General features: G+C 43.8%; 2 protein-coding genes across 2 annotated transcripts; one reads left to right on the top strand and one right to left on the bottom strand.

Annotated features, from left to right (window-relative positions):
• The first annotated feature begins 2,180 nt into the window (after positions 1-2,180).
• Positions 2,181-4,535, top strand: si:ch211-231m23.4 (free fatty acid receptor 2). Its single transcript, XM_064947164.1, has one exon. It carries the CDS (start codon positions 2,181-2,183, stop codon positions 3,105-3,107), a length of 927 nt encoding a protein of 308 aa, XP_064803236.1. The 3' UTR covers positions 3,108-4,535.
• LOC135521243 (lens fiber membrane intrinsic protein-like) lies at positions 4,499-7,525 on the bottom strand. The gene is made up of 4 exons (XM_064947165.1): positions 7,351-7,525; positions 6,726-6,875; positions 6,394-6,528; positions 4,499-4,560 (listed from the first exon to the last, which is right to left on the bottom strand). Exons 1-4 carry the CDS (start codon positions 7,523-7,525, stop codon positions 4,499-4,501), a joined length of 522 nt encoding a protein of 173 aa, XP_064803237.1.
• Positions 7,526-18,072: the final 10,547 nt, after the last annotated feature.

Raw genomic sequence — 18,072 nt, 5'->3', positions numbered from 1 at the left:
TCACCACCCGGCAAGGTCTCTGACCTCCTCACTATAGGCTGTCTCGTTGTTGTCGGTGATCAGGCACATCAACACACTGTTGTATCGTCTGCAAACTTAATGATGGTGTTGGAGTCGTGCCTGGTCATGCAGTCGTGGGTGAACAGGGAGTACAGGAGGGGACTGAGCACGCATCCATGAGGAGCTCCAGTGTTGAGGATCAGCGTGGCAGATGTGTTTCTACCTACCCTCACCACCTGGGGGCGGCGCGTCAGGTAGTCCAGGATCCAGTTGCAGAGGGAGGCGTTAAGTTCCAGGATTCTTAGCTTAGTGGTGAGCTTTGAGGGTACTAAGGTGTTGAACGCTGACTTACAGTCAATGAATAGCATTCTCACATAGGTGTTCCTTTTTTCCATGTGGGAAAGGGCAGTGTAGAGTGCAATAGGGATTGCATTATCTGTGGATATGTTTGGGCAGTATGCAAATTGGAGTGGGTCTAGGGTTTCTAGGATAATGTTGTTTATGTGAGCTATTAACAACCTTTCAAAGCACTTCATGGCTACGGATGTGAGTGCTACTCGTCTGTAGTCATTTAGGCAGGTTGCCTTTGTGCTCTTGGGCACAGAGAGTATGGTGGTCTGGTTGAAACATGTTGGTATTACAGACTCAATAAGGAACGTTGACAATTTCAGTGAAGACACCTGCCAGTTGGTCATCATATACCCGGAGCACAAGTCCTGGTAATCCATCTGGCCCCCGCAGCCATGTGAATGTTGACCTGTTTAAAGGTCTTACTCACGTCGGCTACGGAGAGCGTAATCACACAGTCGTCCGGAACAGCTGATGCTCTCATGCATTCCCGTTACGTGCCTCGAAGCGAGCATAGAAGTGATTTAGCTTGTCTGGTAGGCTCGCGTCACTGGGCAGCTCGCGGCTGTGCTTCCCTTTGTAGTCTGTAATAGTTTGCAAGCCCTGCCACATAAGACGAGAGTCAGAGCCGGTGTAGTATGCTTCAATCTTAGCTCTGTATTGACGCTTTGAATTGTTTTGATGGTTCATCACAGGGCATAGCAGGATTTCTTGTAAGCTTCCGGGTTAGGGTCTAGCACCTTGAAAGCGGCAGCTCTAGTCTTTAGCGCGAATGTGCGAATGTTGCCTATATTCCATGGCTTCTGGTTTGGGTATGTACGTACAGTCACTGTGGGGACGACGTCCTCAATGCACTTATTGATGAAGCCAGTGACTGATGTGGTGTACTCCTCAATGCCATCGGAAGAATCCCGGAACATGTTCCAGTCTGTGATAGCAAAACAGTCCTGTAGTTTAGCATCTGCTTCATATGACCACTTTTTTATAGACCGAGTCACTGGTGCTTCCTGCTTTAATTTTAGTTTGTAAGCAGGAATCAGGATAGAGTTGTGGTGGGATTGACCACATGGAGGGCGAGGGAGAGCTTTGAGCCACAACCACATGAACTCATACAGTAACAATTAGAGTTTTGTTGCTACAGTTCTCATCAAGTCTTAGCAAAATGCTAATACACATATGATGTTATATCAACCTTGGGCACATGGGAAAATAAATCTTAGGATTACAGTACCCTGTTATCATTGACATGATTGTTCTCTTGGGAAGGCAATGTCTGTTTGTACACTATTTACAAAAAAAGATATTGAAATTAGAAGTTGGTATGTCACTCCCTCCTACACATATATAATATCAAATGTAAACACAGCAATGTTTTGCATTTTAGTTAACCGTTACCATGCAGTCTCACCTCCTCATGTTGGCAGACCACTGTTCAATGCGTCTGCTGTACACTCAGACAGGTCTGCTTGACTACTATATATGCTGGCACTTAACAGATCTTAAATTACTACCCTTGGCTGAGCTCTCCAATTCCTGATTAAAAAGAAATACACATCTACAGCCAGGTAGGTTATGACCAATTGGAATGAAGAATGTGTTTTCCTTCTCCCTTTAAGGTTTTCACTGTTGAGCTGCACGTGTACTGTGGGGAGGCTGTAGCTGTACTGTAGCTATTAGCAGATTGGGATTCCTTCATTGGTAATAAGAAGTTGGCTGAGATAGTGTAACAAAAATACATTGACAACAACCACATTTTTATAATTTGAAAACACGATTATTGGGCACCCTGAATGTGTTCTTTTTGGTTTTGTTTATTTTATAGCTTCAAGGCCATGGTGTGGGTGAAAAGTGAGGTGATTCTGTCCGTCTACATCATCACTTTCCTGATTGGCCTACCTGCCAACATCCTGGCACTCTACGCCTTCAGCATCAAGATCCACAAAAAGCCCACTCCCACAGACATCCTCCTGCTCAACCTGATCGTGTCCGACCTCCTCTTTCTTCTCTTCCTGCCTCTCAAGATGTATGAGGCGGCCTCTGGCATGCAGTGGTACCTGCCCAAGTTCCTCTGCTCCATCACTTCCTACACCTTCTTTTCCACTATCTACACCAGTTCTCTCCTGTTGATGGCTGTCAGTGTGGTCCGGTACCTGGCGGTTGCCTTCCCCATCACCTACCGCCAACTCAACAAACCTTTCTATTCTGTGGTGGCCAGCACAATCATCTGGCTTCTCACCACTGCCCACTGCAGCATCGTGTTCATCATCCAGCACCACCAAGACCTCTCCCAAAGCAACACCTCCGTCTGCTACGAGAACTTCACCAAACAACAGCTGACCATCCTCCTCCCGGTGCGCCTGGAGTTCTTCGTCATGCTCTGCTTGGTTCCTCTCATGGTTTGCATCTTCTGCTACCTCCGCTGTATCTGGATCATGTACACGCTCCCCAGGATCAGCCCGGGCCAGAAGCAGAAGGCCATCGGGATGGCGCTGGGTACTCTGGCCGTCTTCCTTGTGTGTGTCTTTCCCTACAACTTCTCCCATGTGCTGGGTTTCTTCACAGGGCACAGCCCCCCGTGGAGGTACTACACCCTGCTGCTCAGCGCCTTCAACACCTGCCTGGACCCTATCATCTTCTACTTCTCCTCCTCCACCTTCCGCATCACTATCAAGATGTCCATCTGCAAGATGCTGGGACTGCGACATGGTCAGGCTGCGATCCAAAGGGAAAGCACAACAGCCGATATTGGCCAAGAGTAGAAAATGTAGTCACCTTACTCTAAGTGCCCTTTGGGTAATTTTGTCAACAATAACTATTCATTTCACCAAATGTTTTAATTCTGTCATAGAGATCAAACGTTCAACTTCATAAAAAACTCAAGATGTTCAATTAAGAAGAATAACTATGCAAATTCAAATTAAAGTGACAGGATTGACTGCAATAGGGTTAACAACATCTTAAATCAGCCATAACTTCCTTTGTGACGGGGAATGGAAGCATTTCTATAAACTTGTTAAAAACATTTCTAGCCTATCTATCTATGCGTAACACAGGGTTGATGGGTTATGTTTGACGCGCTCAGTTTCCCAGCACAAAACACCAGAAAATGGCCTAAAATAGAAAGAACCAGCTCACCTGCTTTTACACAATGATATGGCTATATTACTAGATGGTACATTTTTCTTTTGATTCAATCATTTAAAAATGAATAGTTTTACCATATTTAAACGAGAGTTCAGTTCATGTTACAGGGTTAACATAAACCTGAGGGACAAATGTAAATGAATCATGAAATAAGTCAAAATCGTCTGATATTCCTTATAATTAAGTAGATATATGTCTTCATAGAAGGTGAACAAACATGACATTGGATAAGCCAAAACGGGGATTTTCAGAGAAAACAAAAACTTTACTTTAATGAAAACACACTGCTATTAGAATGTGTAAATTAGAATGTGTAAATGAAAAATTAAAAAGGCTTAGCTTAGTTAGAGCATAGATGTATGTGATCCTAATGTTAAATTGAGTGTTTTATTGAAATGACCAAAGCCACTCTATTCGTGGAACAACCCAGCTATATATTTAAGATATTTAATTTAAGTATATAACAAGATAAGATGTAGTTTCTGTTTTAAAAATGTCTGTGAACTGTACTTTTTTTTTACCAAAGTCATTCATATTTAAATGTTTAAATGTTTACATTCCATTTACAAAAGTGAACACTTCATACATGATTCCTTTGTTTCGTCACAGTAGCTTCTGTTACCCTTTTGAATTGCACACTATGTGAAAGCTTGGTTGTTATCCTTTAAATTATTAATTTGTCTGGTTAGAAGTATGTTCTGTGTGACCCGTTTGAATTTAAACATAATGCTACATATTTTCTTTCTGTATTCAAGAATTTCAAGGCTGAATGTAAGAAAGAGTATAAATGTTTTACTGTTAGAGTTATAGCTTTATTAAAATGACACGTAAACTGCTCAGGCATAACCAAACATTTGTATTAATCTTTGGTTCTCAATTACCTAGTACAGTTTCTATATTTCAGTGATATGTCTATTGGTGTAAGCTTGATTCTTTCATCGTGTTGGAATTGTGTGGCCAAAATGTCCCGGATTTGCATTTCTTTTCTCTGGCTTTCCCCTCTCTTTTAGCGTGGGCCCACCACTCTCCTGCATTCATGCATTCTGTAGGCACACATGTAAAATATTCCTGCAAAAGAAAAACATGTAAATCAACAACTATCCAGCATCCATGCTACTTGAGGCAGTCCCCATAGAGTTACAGTTGAAGTCGGAAGTTTACATACACCTTAGCCAACTACATTTAAACTCAGTTTTTCACAATTCCTGACATTTAATCCTAGTAAAGATTCCCTGTCTTAGGTCAGTTAGGATCACCACTTTATTTTAAGAATGTGAAATGTCAGAATAATAGTAGAGAGAAGGATTTACTTAAGCTTTTTTTTCTTTTGTCACATTCCCAGTGGGTCAGAAGTTTACATACATTCGATTAGTATTTGGTAGCATTGCCTTTAAATTGTTTAACTTGGGTCAAACATTTCAGGTAGCCTTCCACAAGCTTCCCACAATAAGGTGAATTTTGACCCATTCCTCCTGACAGAGCTGGTGTAACTGAGTCAGGTTTGTAGGCCTCCTTGCTCGAACACGCTTTTTCAGTCTGCCCACACATTTTCTATGAGATTGAGGTCAGGGCTTTGTGATGGCCACTCCAATACCTTGACTTTGTTGTCCTTAAGCCATTTTGCCACAACTTTGAAAGTATGCTTGGGGTCATTTGCAACAAAGCTTTAACCTCCTGACTGATGTCTTGAGATGTTGCTTCAATATATCCACATAATTTTCCATCCTAATGGATGCCATCTATTTTATGAGGTGCACCAGTCCCTCCTGCAGCAAAGCACCCCCACAACATGATGCTGCTTCACGGTTGGGATGGTGTTCTTCGGCTTGCAAGTCTCCCCCTTTGTCCTCCAAACATAACGATGGTCATTATGGCCCAGCAATTTTTTTTCTGAGGTCTTGGATGATTTCTTTTGATTTGCCCATGATGTTAAGCAAAAAGGTAGGCCTTGAAATACATCCACAGGTACACCTACAATTGATTCAAATGATGTTAATTAGCCCATCAGAAGCTTTTGAAGCCATGACATAATTTTCTGGAATTTTATAAGCTGCTTAAAGGCACAGTCAACTTAGTGTTTGTAAACTTCTGACCCACTGGAATTGTGACACAGTGAATTATAAGTGAAATAATATGTCCATAAACAATTGTTGGGAAAATGACTTGTGTCATGCACAAAGTAGATGTCCTAACCGACTTGACCAACTATAGTTTGTTAAGAAGAAATTTGTAGAGTGGTTGAAAAACGAGTTTTAATGACTCCAACCTAAGTGTATGTAAACTTCCGACTTCAACTATATATAAATAATAGTATATGATCTGTTATCAATTAATACCAGCATTGTCTGCATGTTTCATCAATAAAACTGCAACAATTGATGATATTCAGCAGTGTTTGGTTTGACTCGATTCGACTAGCATTTGGGGATTTTAAATAATGACTTAGAACATATACCATCTGATTCTAGTTCTGCTCATCCATAGAGAACAAAAGAGGGCACACTCCTATATTTGCCATTGATGCTTCTGTGACAGCATTGGCATTTTTGTAGTTGAATATTATCTTCTTCTATACATTTATCGCCAATCTTTAAACAAACGGAAAAGTTGCATACCGCCACCTACTGTGCAGGATTGTGTTTTTCGTCAAAACATCCGTACAGCCAAGTTGGTGATTTACTGCCACCTGCAGTGTTGGAATGTTTGTTCAGGAGTATAATTCTTTGGCTGATCCCTCCCGCTGACCTAGATGGAATTCTATGAGCCTTCATTAACCTACAGGAAGTCCCACCCAGTTGACACCTTTTAAATTGTGTAAGCTTGTAATGGTGCTGCCCATACTCAAACTGAATTTCTGGCAAGTGGGCCCTCCATCCATATTTGTGTCTTTATCATTTTTACCTGCAAAGAAGGTCATGAGCAGTGCCACCCAGCCCAGTATGTAGGACCAAGAGAAGCGCCAGTCACCGAAGCGCTTCCCCAGGAAGTTCACCGTCACTCCAGTGTAGATGGCCATTGCAAGCAGAACAAAGAGAGCTGGCGGATAGTAAGATAGGATAAGTTCAAATTCTTACTCCCAGTTTACAGCAGACAGAACTGTAGGCAAAATAGCGGTCGAGTCAGTAAACATAGACAAAATGATTTTTCCTGAAATCATTTACATTTGTGTATTGTGGCTGTGCATATTTGTGTATTGTGTCTCTGTTAGCTTCGCAATGTCCAGTGGAACTCACTGGAGATGAAGAACATGATCCCTGCAGCGAAGGAGCGGTTGAACCTCTCGAAGGCGGAGAAATGGGCAAAGGAGAGAATGCCTGCGATGATGCCCGCGAAGCACGACATGGCTGACAGGATCATGAAGGCACGGGTGGCATTCCAGTAGGCTAAGGACAAAGAGAGAGAGAGAGAAATAAAACAAGATAAAGAGAGGACAGATACAATTTCAAAGATTAAAGAAAGTCGCAAGCCCACACACCTGTGAAAACCATGCCTTGATTCATTCATTCAGTCTAATGCTCCAAATGTTATTTTTCACCTACACTAGTGCCAGCCAATTAGGGCCAACTGGTGCATGATTTGCCTCCATAGTTAACTGTAAAAACATATTGAGTCTAAAACACGTATTGATTCTATTGAGTCTGAGTCTAATGGCACATGTTGCTATTTCAGTCATTCAGTCATCCCCTTCATTACAGTCCTCCTTGGTAGTCCTGAACATAGGTAAGACAAGCATAAAACATTCATATTAGGAAGTCCTTCAACTAAGGGAGTTTCGTCTGACAACTGAGGGACTTCCTAATATGGATGCCGTACAGGCAGTCCCGGTGGTGCTATGGGTCCCCAGTATGCCCCACTCACCGATGCTGTCCGTCTGCATGTAGCACTTGCCCGACATGCAGTACCTCCACAGGCCCTGGTGGGCGAAGCTCCCCGACAAGCGGTACTGCATCCAGTAGTCTGTCGCAGTTGAGACCACCAGCAGGATGTTCCCCACTATGGCGCAGAACAGGCCCCCTCCCATAAAGCTGTGCATCCTGAGTGACACTGCGACGGTGGCGAGGCTCTACGCACTGCAGCGCACAGAAAGGCAGAGGGACAGGGTCAATGGCACAGTCAATACAGGGAAACATCAGCTACAGGCAACACAGTCAACCATGGGGCGCGGACAACACAGTCAACCATGGGGCACAGGCAACACAGTCAACTATGGGGCACAGGCAACATGGTCAACCGTGGGGCACAGACAACACAGTCAACCGTGGGGCACAGACAACACAGTCAACCGTGGGGCACAGACAACACAGTCAACCGTGGGGCACAGGCAACACAGTCAACTATGGGGCACAGGCAACACGGTCAACTATGGGGCGCAGACAACACAGTCAACCATGGGGCACAGGCAAAACAGTCAACTATGGGGCACAGACAGCACAGTCAACCATGGGGCACAGGCAACACAGTCAACCATGGGGCACAGGCAATAGAGTCAACCATGGGGCACAGGCAATAGAGTCAACCATGGGGCACAGGCAATAGAGTCAACCATGGGGCACAGGCAATAGAGTCAACCATGGGGCACAGGCAATAGAGTCAACCATGGGGCACAGGCAATAGAGTCAACCATGGGGCACAGGCAATAGAGTCAACCATGGGGCACAGGCAATAGAGTCAGCCATTGGACGGTTTACGGATGCCTTTAAGGTCCTACTACAAAAAGTTGCAGGCAGCCAGGGTTGGGGTCAATTCCATTTTACTTCAGTGAATTCAGAAAGTGAATTGCATGTCCAGAATTACAAATAGCTGCTTATCGTTATCATTATTTTATTTTTCTTTCACATCACATTGACTGAATTGAAATAGAACTGACCCCAGGCCTGAAGGCCACAATGGCACGCACTGTGCCCACACACTGAACACAACACACAGACGTAGCCTAGACAGGTGCATCAATGGTGCATAGAACCAGGCAATGCTTCACTCAGCAACTGTGCAGAGACGTGACACAGTCAGCACAAACCAGATGAAGCAACACAGTATCACTTCCTTATTTACAGAGACACATGTGAACATGTGTCATATTCAATAGCACAGGACGGCAAAGTGTCTCTGTAGCTGCACAGAGACAGTATGGACTCTATTTTGAGCTGAAATGTTCGATTTCTGTATCACTGTCAGCACCATGCAATCCACTGATGCTATCTACTACCCTCATGCAATGTAGAAATGACATCTCAGTAACCTCAAACACATACAAAAATACTCCAACACGCCACAAGCGTTGTTATACTGAAATATGGAAGTGTTACATTTCAAAGTGAGAGTGGAGGAGGGGCAGTGTTGTAAGTATTTCCCGGCTTCAAGAAATGCTCATGTAGAACTAACCAACAACAAATGATGGATATTAAAGCTGGATGGTATTTCCTGAGACAGTGGTTCATGAACATCCAGCCAACAGTCATAACACCTCTGGAACACCTGTTTCCAGATGATAAAACGTCCATAGAGGTTCCTTTAGGGTTGAGGAAACGGAGAGCTAATGGTCTCACTCATTGATCTTGCACCCGAGGCACTAGAAAATAAACATTCAGTTTAGTGGTTCAATGCAAAGTGAATACTATTTGTAACACAGAACAATCACCAAGGTACTGCAGGGATTAATGGATGACTCATAACTTCTGCATCCATCTTGGCCATTTAACCTTTATTTAGTCAGTTAAGAACAAATTCTTATTTACAATGACAGCCTACACCGGCCAAACCCATACAATGCTAGGCCAATTGTACACAGCCAGTTGTGATACAGCGTGAATTTGAACCAGGGTGTCAGGGTGTCTGTGTCTCCTCTAGCACTGAGATGCAGTGCCTTAAACCGCTGCGCCACTCCGGAGCCCAACCACAGTCAAATGACATTCAACATGCATTCAACGTTAATTGAGGTCAAGCGTTGAAGTCAATACCTGTAGAATGCTGAATGGGTTACGACTGCATTTAAAAAAAGCATACTTTGTAATAAAATGAAATGACAAATGACAGTGATTTACTCATTTCACTTTAGAGACTAAAGCATTATCATATTCTGATGAGTACTAAAAGATTTCAATGTAATTAGCCCTTAACCCTTTAATTGCACTTCAGACCAAGTCTTCATTAGTCTTAGAAAAATATGCTTTCATTCAGTAGCTCTGCTATTTTTCTCTGTGGACAGAAGTGTCCCTCTTTGCCCACCTGTGCCCCACATGGCTTTACTCCACACAGATTTACTGTATACACTTGCTTATTAGTCCAATCAGTCCAAACGGTCCAATCTGGCAACACAGCATAACAGCACCGGGGCTAAAGTACCAGGATGTATCTTACCTGAGTTCTTCAGGAAAAATAAACCCTCTTAAGTGTCAACCTTTCCGCGGGGAAAGACTGAGAGAGAAAGAGAGAGAGTGGAAGCCCAGAGTGAGCAAAAGGTCGAAGAAGACCCCCTAGGCCGAATTCCAAAAAGTTATCCACTCTGCTTTTCTGTCTATGGAGGCAAATCCTTTACAGCAACCAACAGCGAGAACAAATGCTCTTGAGCCGGTGGGCAAAGAGGCACGTGGGTCTTTCCCATTGAGCAACCATGGGGACTAATGGAGGGGGGATTGGGTTGATAGTATGGGATAGTAGTGGATGGGTGGGGGGGGGGGGGAGGCCGCCAAAGGTGTGCCGTGGTCCGCTTTTGTTGTTGTATCTGGTGTTCTGGAACTGTGGATGTGCAGAGGCTTGCAGTACTGGGGGTGGTCAATGCAACATGCTGAAGTACTGCAGTACTGGGGGTGGTCAATGCAACATGCTGAAGTACTGCAGTACTGGGGGTGGTCAATGCAACATGCTGAAGTACTGCAGTACTGGGGGTGGTCAATGCAACATGCTGAAGTACTGCAGTACTGGGGGTGGTCAATGCAACATGCTGAAGTACTGCAGTACTGGGGGTGGTCAATGCAACATGCTGAAGCTCACACTTTCTTTCAGTTGGAGGAGCGCACTGTCATCTGTGGGCTGGGTATGGCCATGAGGGCAGATACACGCTGAGAGAGCCCATACATGACCACACGCATGGCTTAAATGAACTCCCTCTCTCCATCTCGCTCTCTCACGCACGCATTGACACGCACTCATATGCACCTGCTCACAAACACACAATGTCAACATACATACGCAGTATCATCATGACGCACTGATGGTCACTTTTCATTTATTCAAATGATCGGTTGCCAAGTAATTACAATATGATTATTTACACAGAATTTCAATGCATGTATATTAGATACAGACAAAATGGTTTGATCAGTCATTAAGGAGCTTAATTAAATATTAACATTCATGCCCAGAATTCAAGGAGAAAAAATTGTATGGTAAATAAATAGACCAGTGAACTGTACCAACACAGAAGTGAAACAGAACTGACTGTGTGTCTGTCTCCCAGTTATTTAGCTCCAGGCCTCATGGACCTCAAATCCAGTGAACACGGGCCTCTGGGCTGCCTAAACAAACACAGGAAATGATTCTACGATGAGCATTCAAAGATGTTCCCGAGTCCAGTTCTCACTGACCTCTTGTTCTAATAAACATCTTTCCATATCTACTGGTCTGTGTGCTAGTGTGTTTTTTAATATCTCCCTTCTCCAAATCTTATCCTCCCAGCATTATACAAATGAGGAGACGGCCATTTTAAACTTGGACCCTGTACCCGGTGTCATACACATTACTGTGGAAGTCCTCGTCTGACACCATCAGAGTGAGTGTATTACCTGGGCATTCAGTAGGATCATTGTGTATCACCTGCAGTGCCCCCTTCAGCTCAACCTCCTCCAGTGCAACACGGCAATCTCTTCTGTGAAGGTAAGACCACAGTCATTAAATGACATCGCTGACATTATTGTTTATTGGGTAATGCAGTCCAAACCCTGATTTTGCTATGTTTTAATAAACATTTTTCCACACTATCCGATTGGAATAATAGTGTGAAATTGTGAAAATTATGATGTGGTCCTTATAGTGTCGTGGGTGGCTCAGTTGGTAGAGCATGGTTGTGGGTTCGATTCCCATGGGGGAACAGTATGAAAATGTATGCACTCACTACTGTAAATTGCTCTCGATAAGTACATCTGTGAAATGACTAAAATGTCAATGTAAATGTAGTGTATAAGCTGTTTGAAAGGACAGCTAGTGCTGCTGTCCTTGCACCACAAATCCCCTGGAGGCAAAGGTTTGATCCCCTGTTCTGCCAATCACTATCTCGCCTGCATCCCTAATAAACCCTACCATCTCATATTCTGACACAACTGTGAGCATTGGAGCCAGCATCCCTGTGGAATGCTTCTGACACCTCGTAGCGTCCATGCCCTGACAAATTGAGGCTGCTCTGAGGGCAAAAGAGGATATTACGAAGGTGTTCCTGATGTGTGGTGTGCAATATTGGTTATTAAGCCGGATGTGTTTATAAGATCTGTGTTTTATGGTCGTGCTCACCTCTTGGTGGAGTAGAATCTCCAAAATAAAAAGGAGGCGAAGGAGAGCACCAGCAACAGGGTGCCCCCAACTCCTCCGTAGAACAGGGACCGCTGGGCGGACGTTTCACCTGCTATTGAAAAATCCACAAAGGGATCATCAGTCTTACTACTTGGAGCATTCCAATGTTCTACATTCACATGAAATATTGTCTGGAATTATTCAAGCTCCAAAGGTACATTAGGGCAAGCCAGACGCTATAGTAGCGAAACAACACAATAAAACTCTCTTCACTACATTGTGGTGAATATGGCTTCTGCTGGATAAAGATGACGCATTTCACTACAAATACTGTCCTTTAGATATTAGTTTGTTTAGCATTTTGCCAATTACCCTATGTCCTTCACTCAGATAAGGCCAAACTTACCAATGAATGGGAGTTTGAGGAAGGCACTCCCATGCTCATTGGTTGAATTGCAGAGGACGTCACCCATGTCATCAACCTTGGGCCCAATGAGAGTGGACCTCAGGATCCTCCAGTTGAGCAGGTCAGTGATGTTGTGAGTCTGATTGTCCTGAATGCTCCATGGTGTCCAAATGATCTGCGCCACAGGGTGAGAGTCCACCACACACTCACACCTCACCTCCCCATCATTCACAGAACAGAAGGAGAGAGGAAGTATAGCTGGTGCGTCTAACAGAGAGGAAGATAAATGGAAAGAGAGAAAATGACAAAACGACTGTGGCAAACGTCCATATATGACGTGGTTTATAAGATGGTTACAGAAATGTTTATGGCATAATGATACATACACTCAACGTTCACAGCCGTGTTGTCTGAACTGCACTCTCCCATCTCGTTCAGAGCAGAACAGCGGAACTGCCCCACGTCTCTGGTCACAGAGAGACTCAAACTCCCAGAATCCTCTCTAAGCAGGACTGACTGCTCCCCGAACACACGGTACCACCTGTAGGAACTGATTGGGAGGTGACCGTGACCCAGACAGGACAGAGTGACCTTTTCTCCCTCCAGAGGACGGGCTGGGAGCTGGCTGATGGACACATTGGTGGGTGGTGCTGGTGAAGACAAAACATTTAGGAGAATACAGGTATGTTCAAATGGTTAATTTATGTTGAATAGAATAGAATAGAAAAAGCATTGTGGAAAGCATAAATGTCACAACTGTGTACAATCGCACATTTCTTTAATTGAACATAATTCATACTACATATTCAAATAATAATGACCTTTACAAAAGGAGACCCTCATATACCACTGAGGACATTTTCATAACACCTTTCACAAATACACTCAGGAGAAGCTTATCATGGCCATGTGTGTTGTTGACCAGACAGGTGACAGACACATTTTCAAAGGTGCCCTCTGCAGCCCAGATATCCATCACTGTGTGGTTCTGGGGGGAGGTGGTTGGATCAGAGCCAGGGAACAGGGGTCCTCCATCCACCATCCACAGCACTTTGGCCCTTGGTCGAGCCCGGGCCTGACACCTGCAGATGACTTGGCCAGCATGGTAGGAGCAGCTGGAGTTTGCTAATATAGATGGCTTGTCTGGAGAATTCAAAATATGTTTACTGTTAGTTCCATTAGCTATCAATAAAAGTTCACATTTAGGCCTAATTCACATTAAACAAAATCTCAGTCCATATTTTGGCTGAAGTAGTCCTCCATGGTCTGACATTTGTAGTGTCATTTGTAGTGTACATTTTCTCTTTTTAATACATTTTTCCATTGGAATAGATTTGATTTCAAGACACTAAATCCACGCATCCATTCAATAAAACTCAGATCAATCTAAACCTCACATTCTGCAGTGACCACAAAACTAGAGGAGGGCTTGGACCTCCCCAGAGGGTTGATAGCTGTGCAGTGGAACGCATTCTCATCTGGGTGCAAGTCTGTCACCGCAGCGGTCTCTGTGCTGTGGTTCAGTGGCATGACCAGGCCATCTCTCAGCAAGTGCCACAGGTAGGAGCTGGCAGGGGGGTTGGCATCGCTGACGCAGGACAGGGACAGGTTAGTGCCAACCTGGACCACAGTGCTTCCCCCTGAGACACTCACAGACCTGGGGGCATCTGAGAGAGAAGAGGGGCAAAGGAGAGATGTTGGAAATATCACAGTGGGCCTTAAAATGGAGTTCATCATTTGTTATTGTTGAGGGAATTGCTCCTAATTTTCAAATCTGATGTTCCTATGTCCCAAGTTGTATTACAGAATGTTCCCAGCCTAAAAAGCAAAGCTCCTACTGCGATATCGCAACATCTGCTGTGCAGATCTAGAACCTCACTCAAAGACCTCTGTTAGTTGATGTAATGCTACAATGTGAATGATAAGATACACAGTGAATAGAAACAAACAGTAAGAGGAGTGTAGAGCGACTCTAGCTGAGACTCACAGCTCACGTCGAGCACCACCTCCCCTGCAGCTGTCTGGCCTCCTGGATGTGTCACATTACACGCCACCACTTTCTCATGATCCTCTGCTCGGGCCACAAACGAGATGGTGGAGAGGACGCGCCATCGACCCTGTATCTCCTCGGTGTGGTACCCCTGGACCACCCCCCTCTGGTCTCCGAAAGAGAGGGAGGGAGGGGAGGAGGGGCAGGTGTGGAGGACAGCACAGGAAACAGTGATGTTGCCCCCTTCCCTCTGCTCTTCACTGACCGACAGCTGTGGCCTTGGTGCTGTATCTGGGAGTAACAAGAGACACTAAGTCTAAGACACTGACAATGGGTTCACTCATTGTGTTATCGGTCATTCCTCGCAGTAGTCTGCTAACATGTAACCAAAACAACTACATTAAGACACATTTTCTTTTGGATTCTTGTTTTTATGATGTTTGGTTAATAAAGAACATCTCAATCCATTTTCAAGGGCCCTTGGTCAGGTTTTGCATAATTCATTACCTGTAACCTCCAGTGTCACCCTCCACTGAAAGAAGGCAAAGACAGACTTGCTGACCTCATCCACCCAGGGGTAAATGTCCTCTCCGTTATGCTCTAATATCATTCCATTGATCATCAGGCTGCAGTCTCCATCAGAGGCCCTTCCCACCAGTTCAGTTCTACCACTGTAGTGCTCTATGATATCCGCTGGTTTGGTGCGGCTGAAGACGACTGGGTATTTACCAGGCAGCTTGGAGTACTGGTACCAGGTGACATTAGTGGGGATGTAAGTGCTGGGGTGTGTGAAGGAACAGGGGATGAGGATACAAGACCCCTTCAGGCCAGATATCTGATTAGGAATGGTCACAGTCCACTCCTTGGCCACTACCAACACACACCACACCACTGGACAGAAAGAGAGAGGGTGAAAAGGAACGAGAGAGTGACATACATTTAACGAGTATTGTTTGATAGCTGAATGCTGATGTATATGCTAGAATAATAAAACAAGGTCCAGAAAACATTCAATTTGGGGGTCAAATGTATTAGCAATTTCATGATGATATTGAGAATATAAAGATCCAATGTACATTCATCTTGGAAACAGAAGATAATACAAGGTCTTATCTAGCAGATTGTACACGGCTAAGGCTAAGGACATCATGATCATTTTTGTAAACATTTACTTCTCAACTTGAGGCATGATAAATTCCCATTATGAGCAGGCACAGTCAGTCATCATCAATGAGGTATAAAGTAGACCTACCTCGTAGTGTATAGCAGAGGAACACATGTTTTCTGAGCGTTATCATGACTGATGCACCTGCATAAGTGGATGACATCATTAGAATTAGACTCTGGAAATCCTATTGAATCTGGAGGACAAAATGTCACTCAAGTGCAGATAAACTGTGGCCAAAATGTAACTGGTAAGACTACTCATTCAGATACTGGCGATTTCTCCAATATAAAAAATATGAGGCAGAAAGAGAAAACAAAATACAGCATGCCTTTGTCTAGATGCTATCATTCATTAGTAACAGTTCAATACAGTCGTTGACATTTCTGGGAAATGTAAATGCAGTGCAACTGCTCACAAAATGTTTCTAACAAAATATATTCGGCTGCATTTGGTAACATACCTCGGTAGTCCTGTCCGTGTCTCCCACTGATGACCGTTGCTCGAGGAAATGACACTAAAGTGACCTTGACGTCGACCTTCTTTTGCTTCTCGTGCCCAAGAGTGGTCACGATGTTGCCACCTTCCACACCTCAACCATCTGAAACCACATAGACATACAACACTTCTATAACAGCAGTACTACCTGAAGTACTATACTCGCAAGCTTACAGAGTATTTAGAAATACCTTCTAGGAGAAGTCAGTGGAGAAAAAAACTATCCAAGAGCATTGTGGCAAACTTTAAGAGCAGCCCAGGAGGACATGTAGCAATGTCCCTCAAGGTCATAATCTATTACAAAGTATCATTTGACTTTTTACTTTTTACAACTGCTTGACGGGCATCCAGACATTTCACCATGTTCATTGTTGAACTCTTTTGAAAGAGGACAGAAATTGATTTGAAAGTGGTTGTCAGAGATGGCCATGTTGATGTGTAACAGGGGCACAACCATAAGTAACCCTTAAAGACACTAAAACAGGCGCATCTTTAACACCAGAACAGAGTTACGAAACTTGTAAATTGGTGGAAAAAAGGAATCTCTTAAAATATCAATTGTCATTGGTTGCTTAAAAAGTGTTGTAAAAAAACTGGATATTGTATAACTGACTGAACGGCATTAGAATTACATCAGAATGAATGTACAAAACATTAATAACACCTTCCCAATATTGAGTTGCACCCCAATTCGTCGGGGCATGGACTCTACAAGGTGTCGAATGCGTTCCACAGAGACGAAACTGGAAATAGGGATGAGTTGAAAGTAGTACAGAAGGAAATGAAAGGTCTGATCAGGAAAGGCAAAGACGAATACAAACTGAAGCTGGAACGCAAACTGCAAACGAATAACATTGATGATGTCTGGGATGGTATGATGAAGACAACAGGCTGCGGCACCAGGAGACAACTACAGAGTGATGAGGGAAGGGACAGAGCCACAGAGTTGAACCTGTTTTTTTGTTTTTTTGATTGTTCAGCAGAGCAACAGCAGATAGGGGAAGTGCTGGACTCTGATCTGGGAAGCACTGAGCCCATAAGCATCTGGGAGGAACAAGTGGTGAGGCAGTTGAAGAGGATCAATCCCAGTAAGTCAGCAGGGCCTGATGGGGTTTAAGCCAGAGTACTCAAGGTTTGTGCTAATTAACAGGCTTTCATACTGCAGTATATTTCCAACCTGTCCCTAGTAGTATCAGATATTCATACTAGATGGGAAACATCCTGCATAGTGCCCATCTCAAAGAAAGCAGAAGAGAATGCACTGAAATACTTTAGACCAGTGGCTTTGACATCACAAGTCATGAAAACCTCTGAGCGGTTTTTAATACCCTTATTAAGAGTTGAGGTGGCAGCCTATCTGGATCCTTTGTGATTTGCCCACCACCCAAAAACTGGTGTTGAAGATACTCGTCTTCGTCTCCTCCACAGAGTATATGAGCATCTGGAGAAGCCCGGCTGTGTGGTGAGAACAATGTTGGTCCACTTCTCCAGTGCTTTCAATACCATACAACCCCACCTACTGGCCCAAAAGCTAAAGGACATTCACATAAATCCACATACAATCAAATGGATTGTGAAATACCTGACCAATTGACCACAGTTTGTAAGACTGAACCAGGCAGTATCAGATCAGATATGTACAAACAGAGAAGCAGTCACCTTTTCTGTTTACCCTTTACACAAATAACTTCACACACAACAACAAACAGAAAGTCTCTGATGACTCCTGCTATAGTAAACTGTGTCATGCAGGGGAGGCGATGCTCATTGTAGGTATATAAGTTCTTTGTGAAGTGGTGTGAGGCCAATTACTTGGACCTGAATGTATTAAAGACCAAGGAGCTAGTGATAGATTTTAGGAGAAATAGGTTTTAAATCCAATTTCTATTAATTGTGAAGAGATTGGCCCTGTTGACTCTTATAAGTACTTGGGTGTAATAGTGGACAACAAACTGAACTGGAAGGAGAATCCTCACAGTGTCTACGAAAAGGAAGCTTAGATCTTTTAATGTATGAGAC

Source organism: Oncorhynchus masou, chromosome 29 (assembly GCF_036934945.1).
Source record: "Oncorhynchus masou masou isolate Uvic2021 chromosome 29, UVic_Omas_1.1, whole genome shotgun sequence".
NCBI classification, from domain to species: Eukaryota; Metazoa; Chordata; class Actinopteri; order Salmoniformes; family Salmonidae; genus Oncorhynchus; species Oncorhynchus masou.
This window is presented reverse-complemented; position numbering and strand designations above follow the sequence as displayed.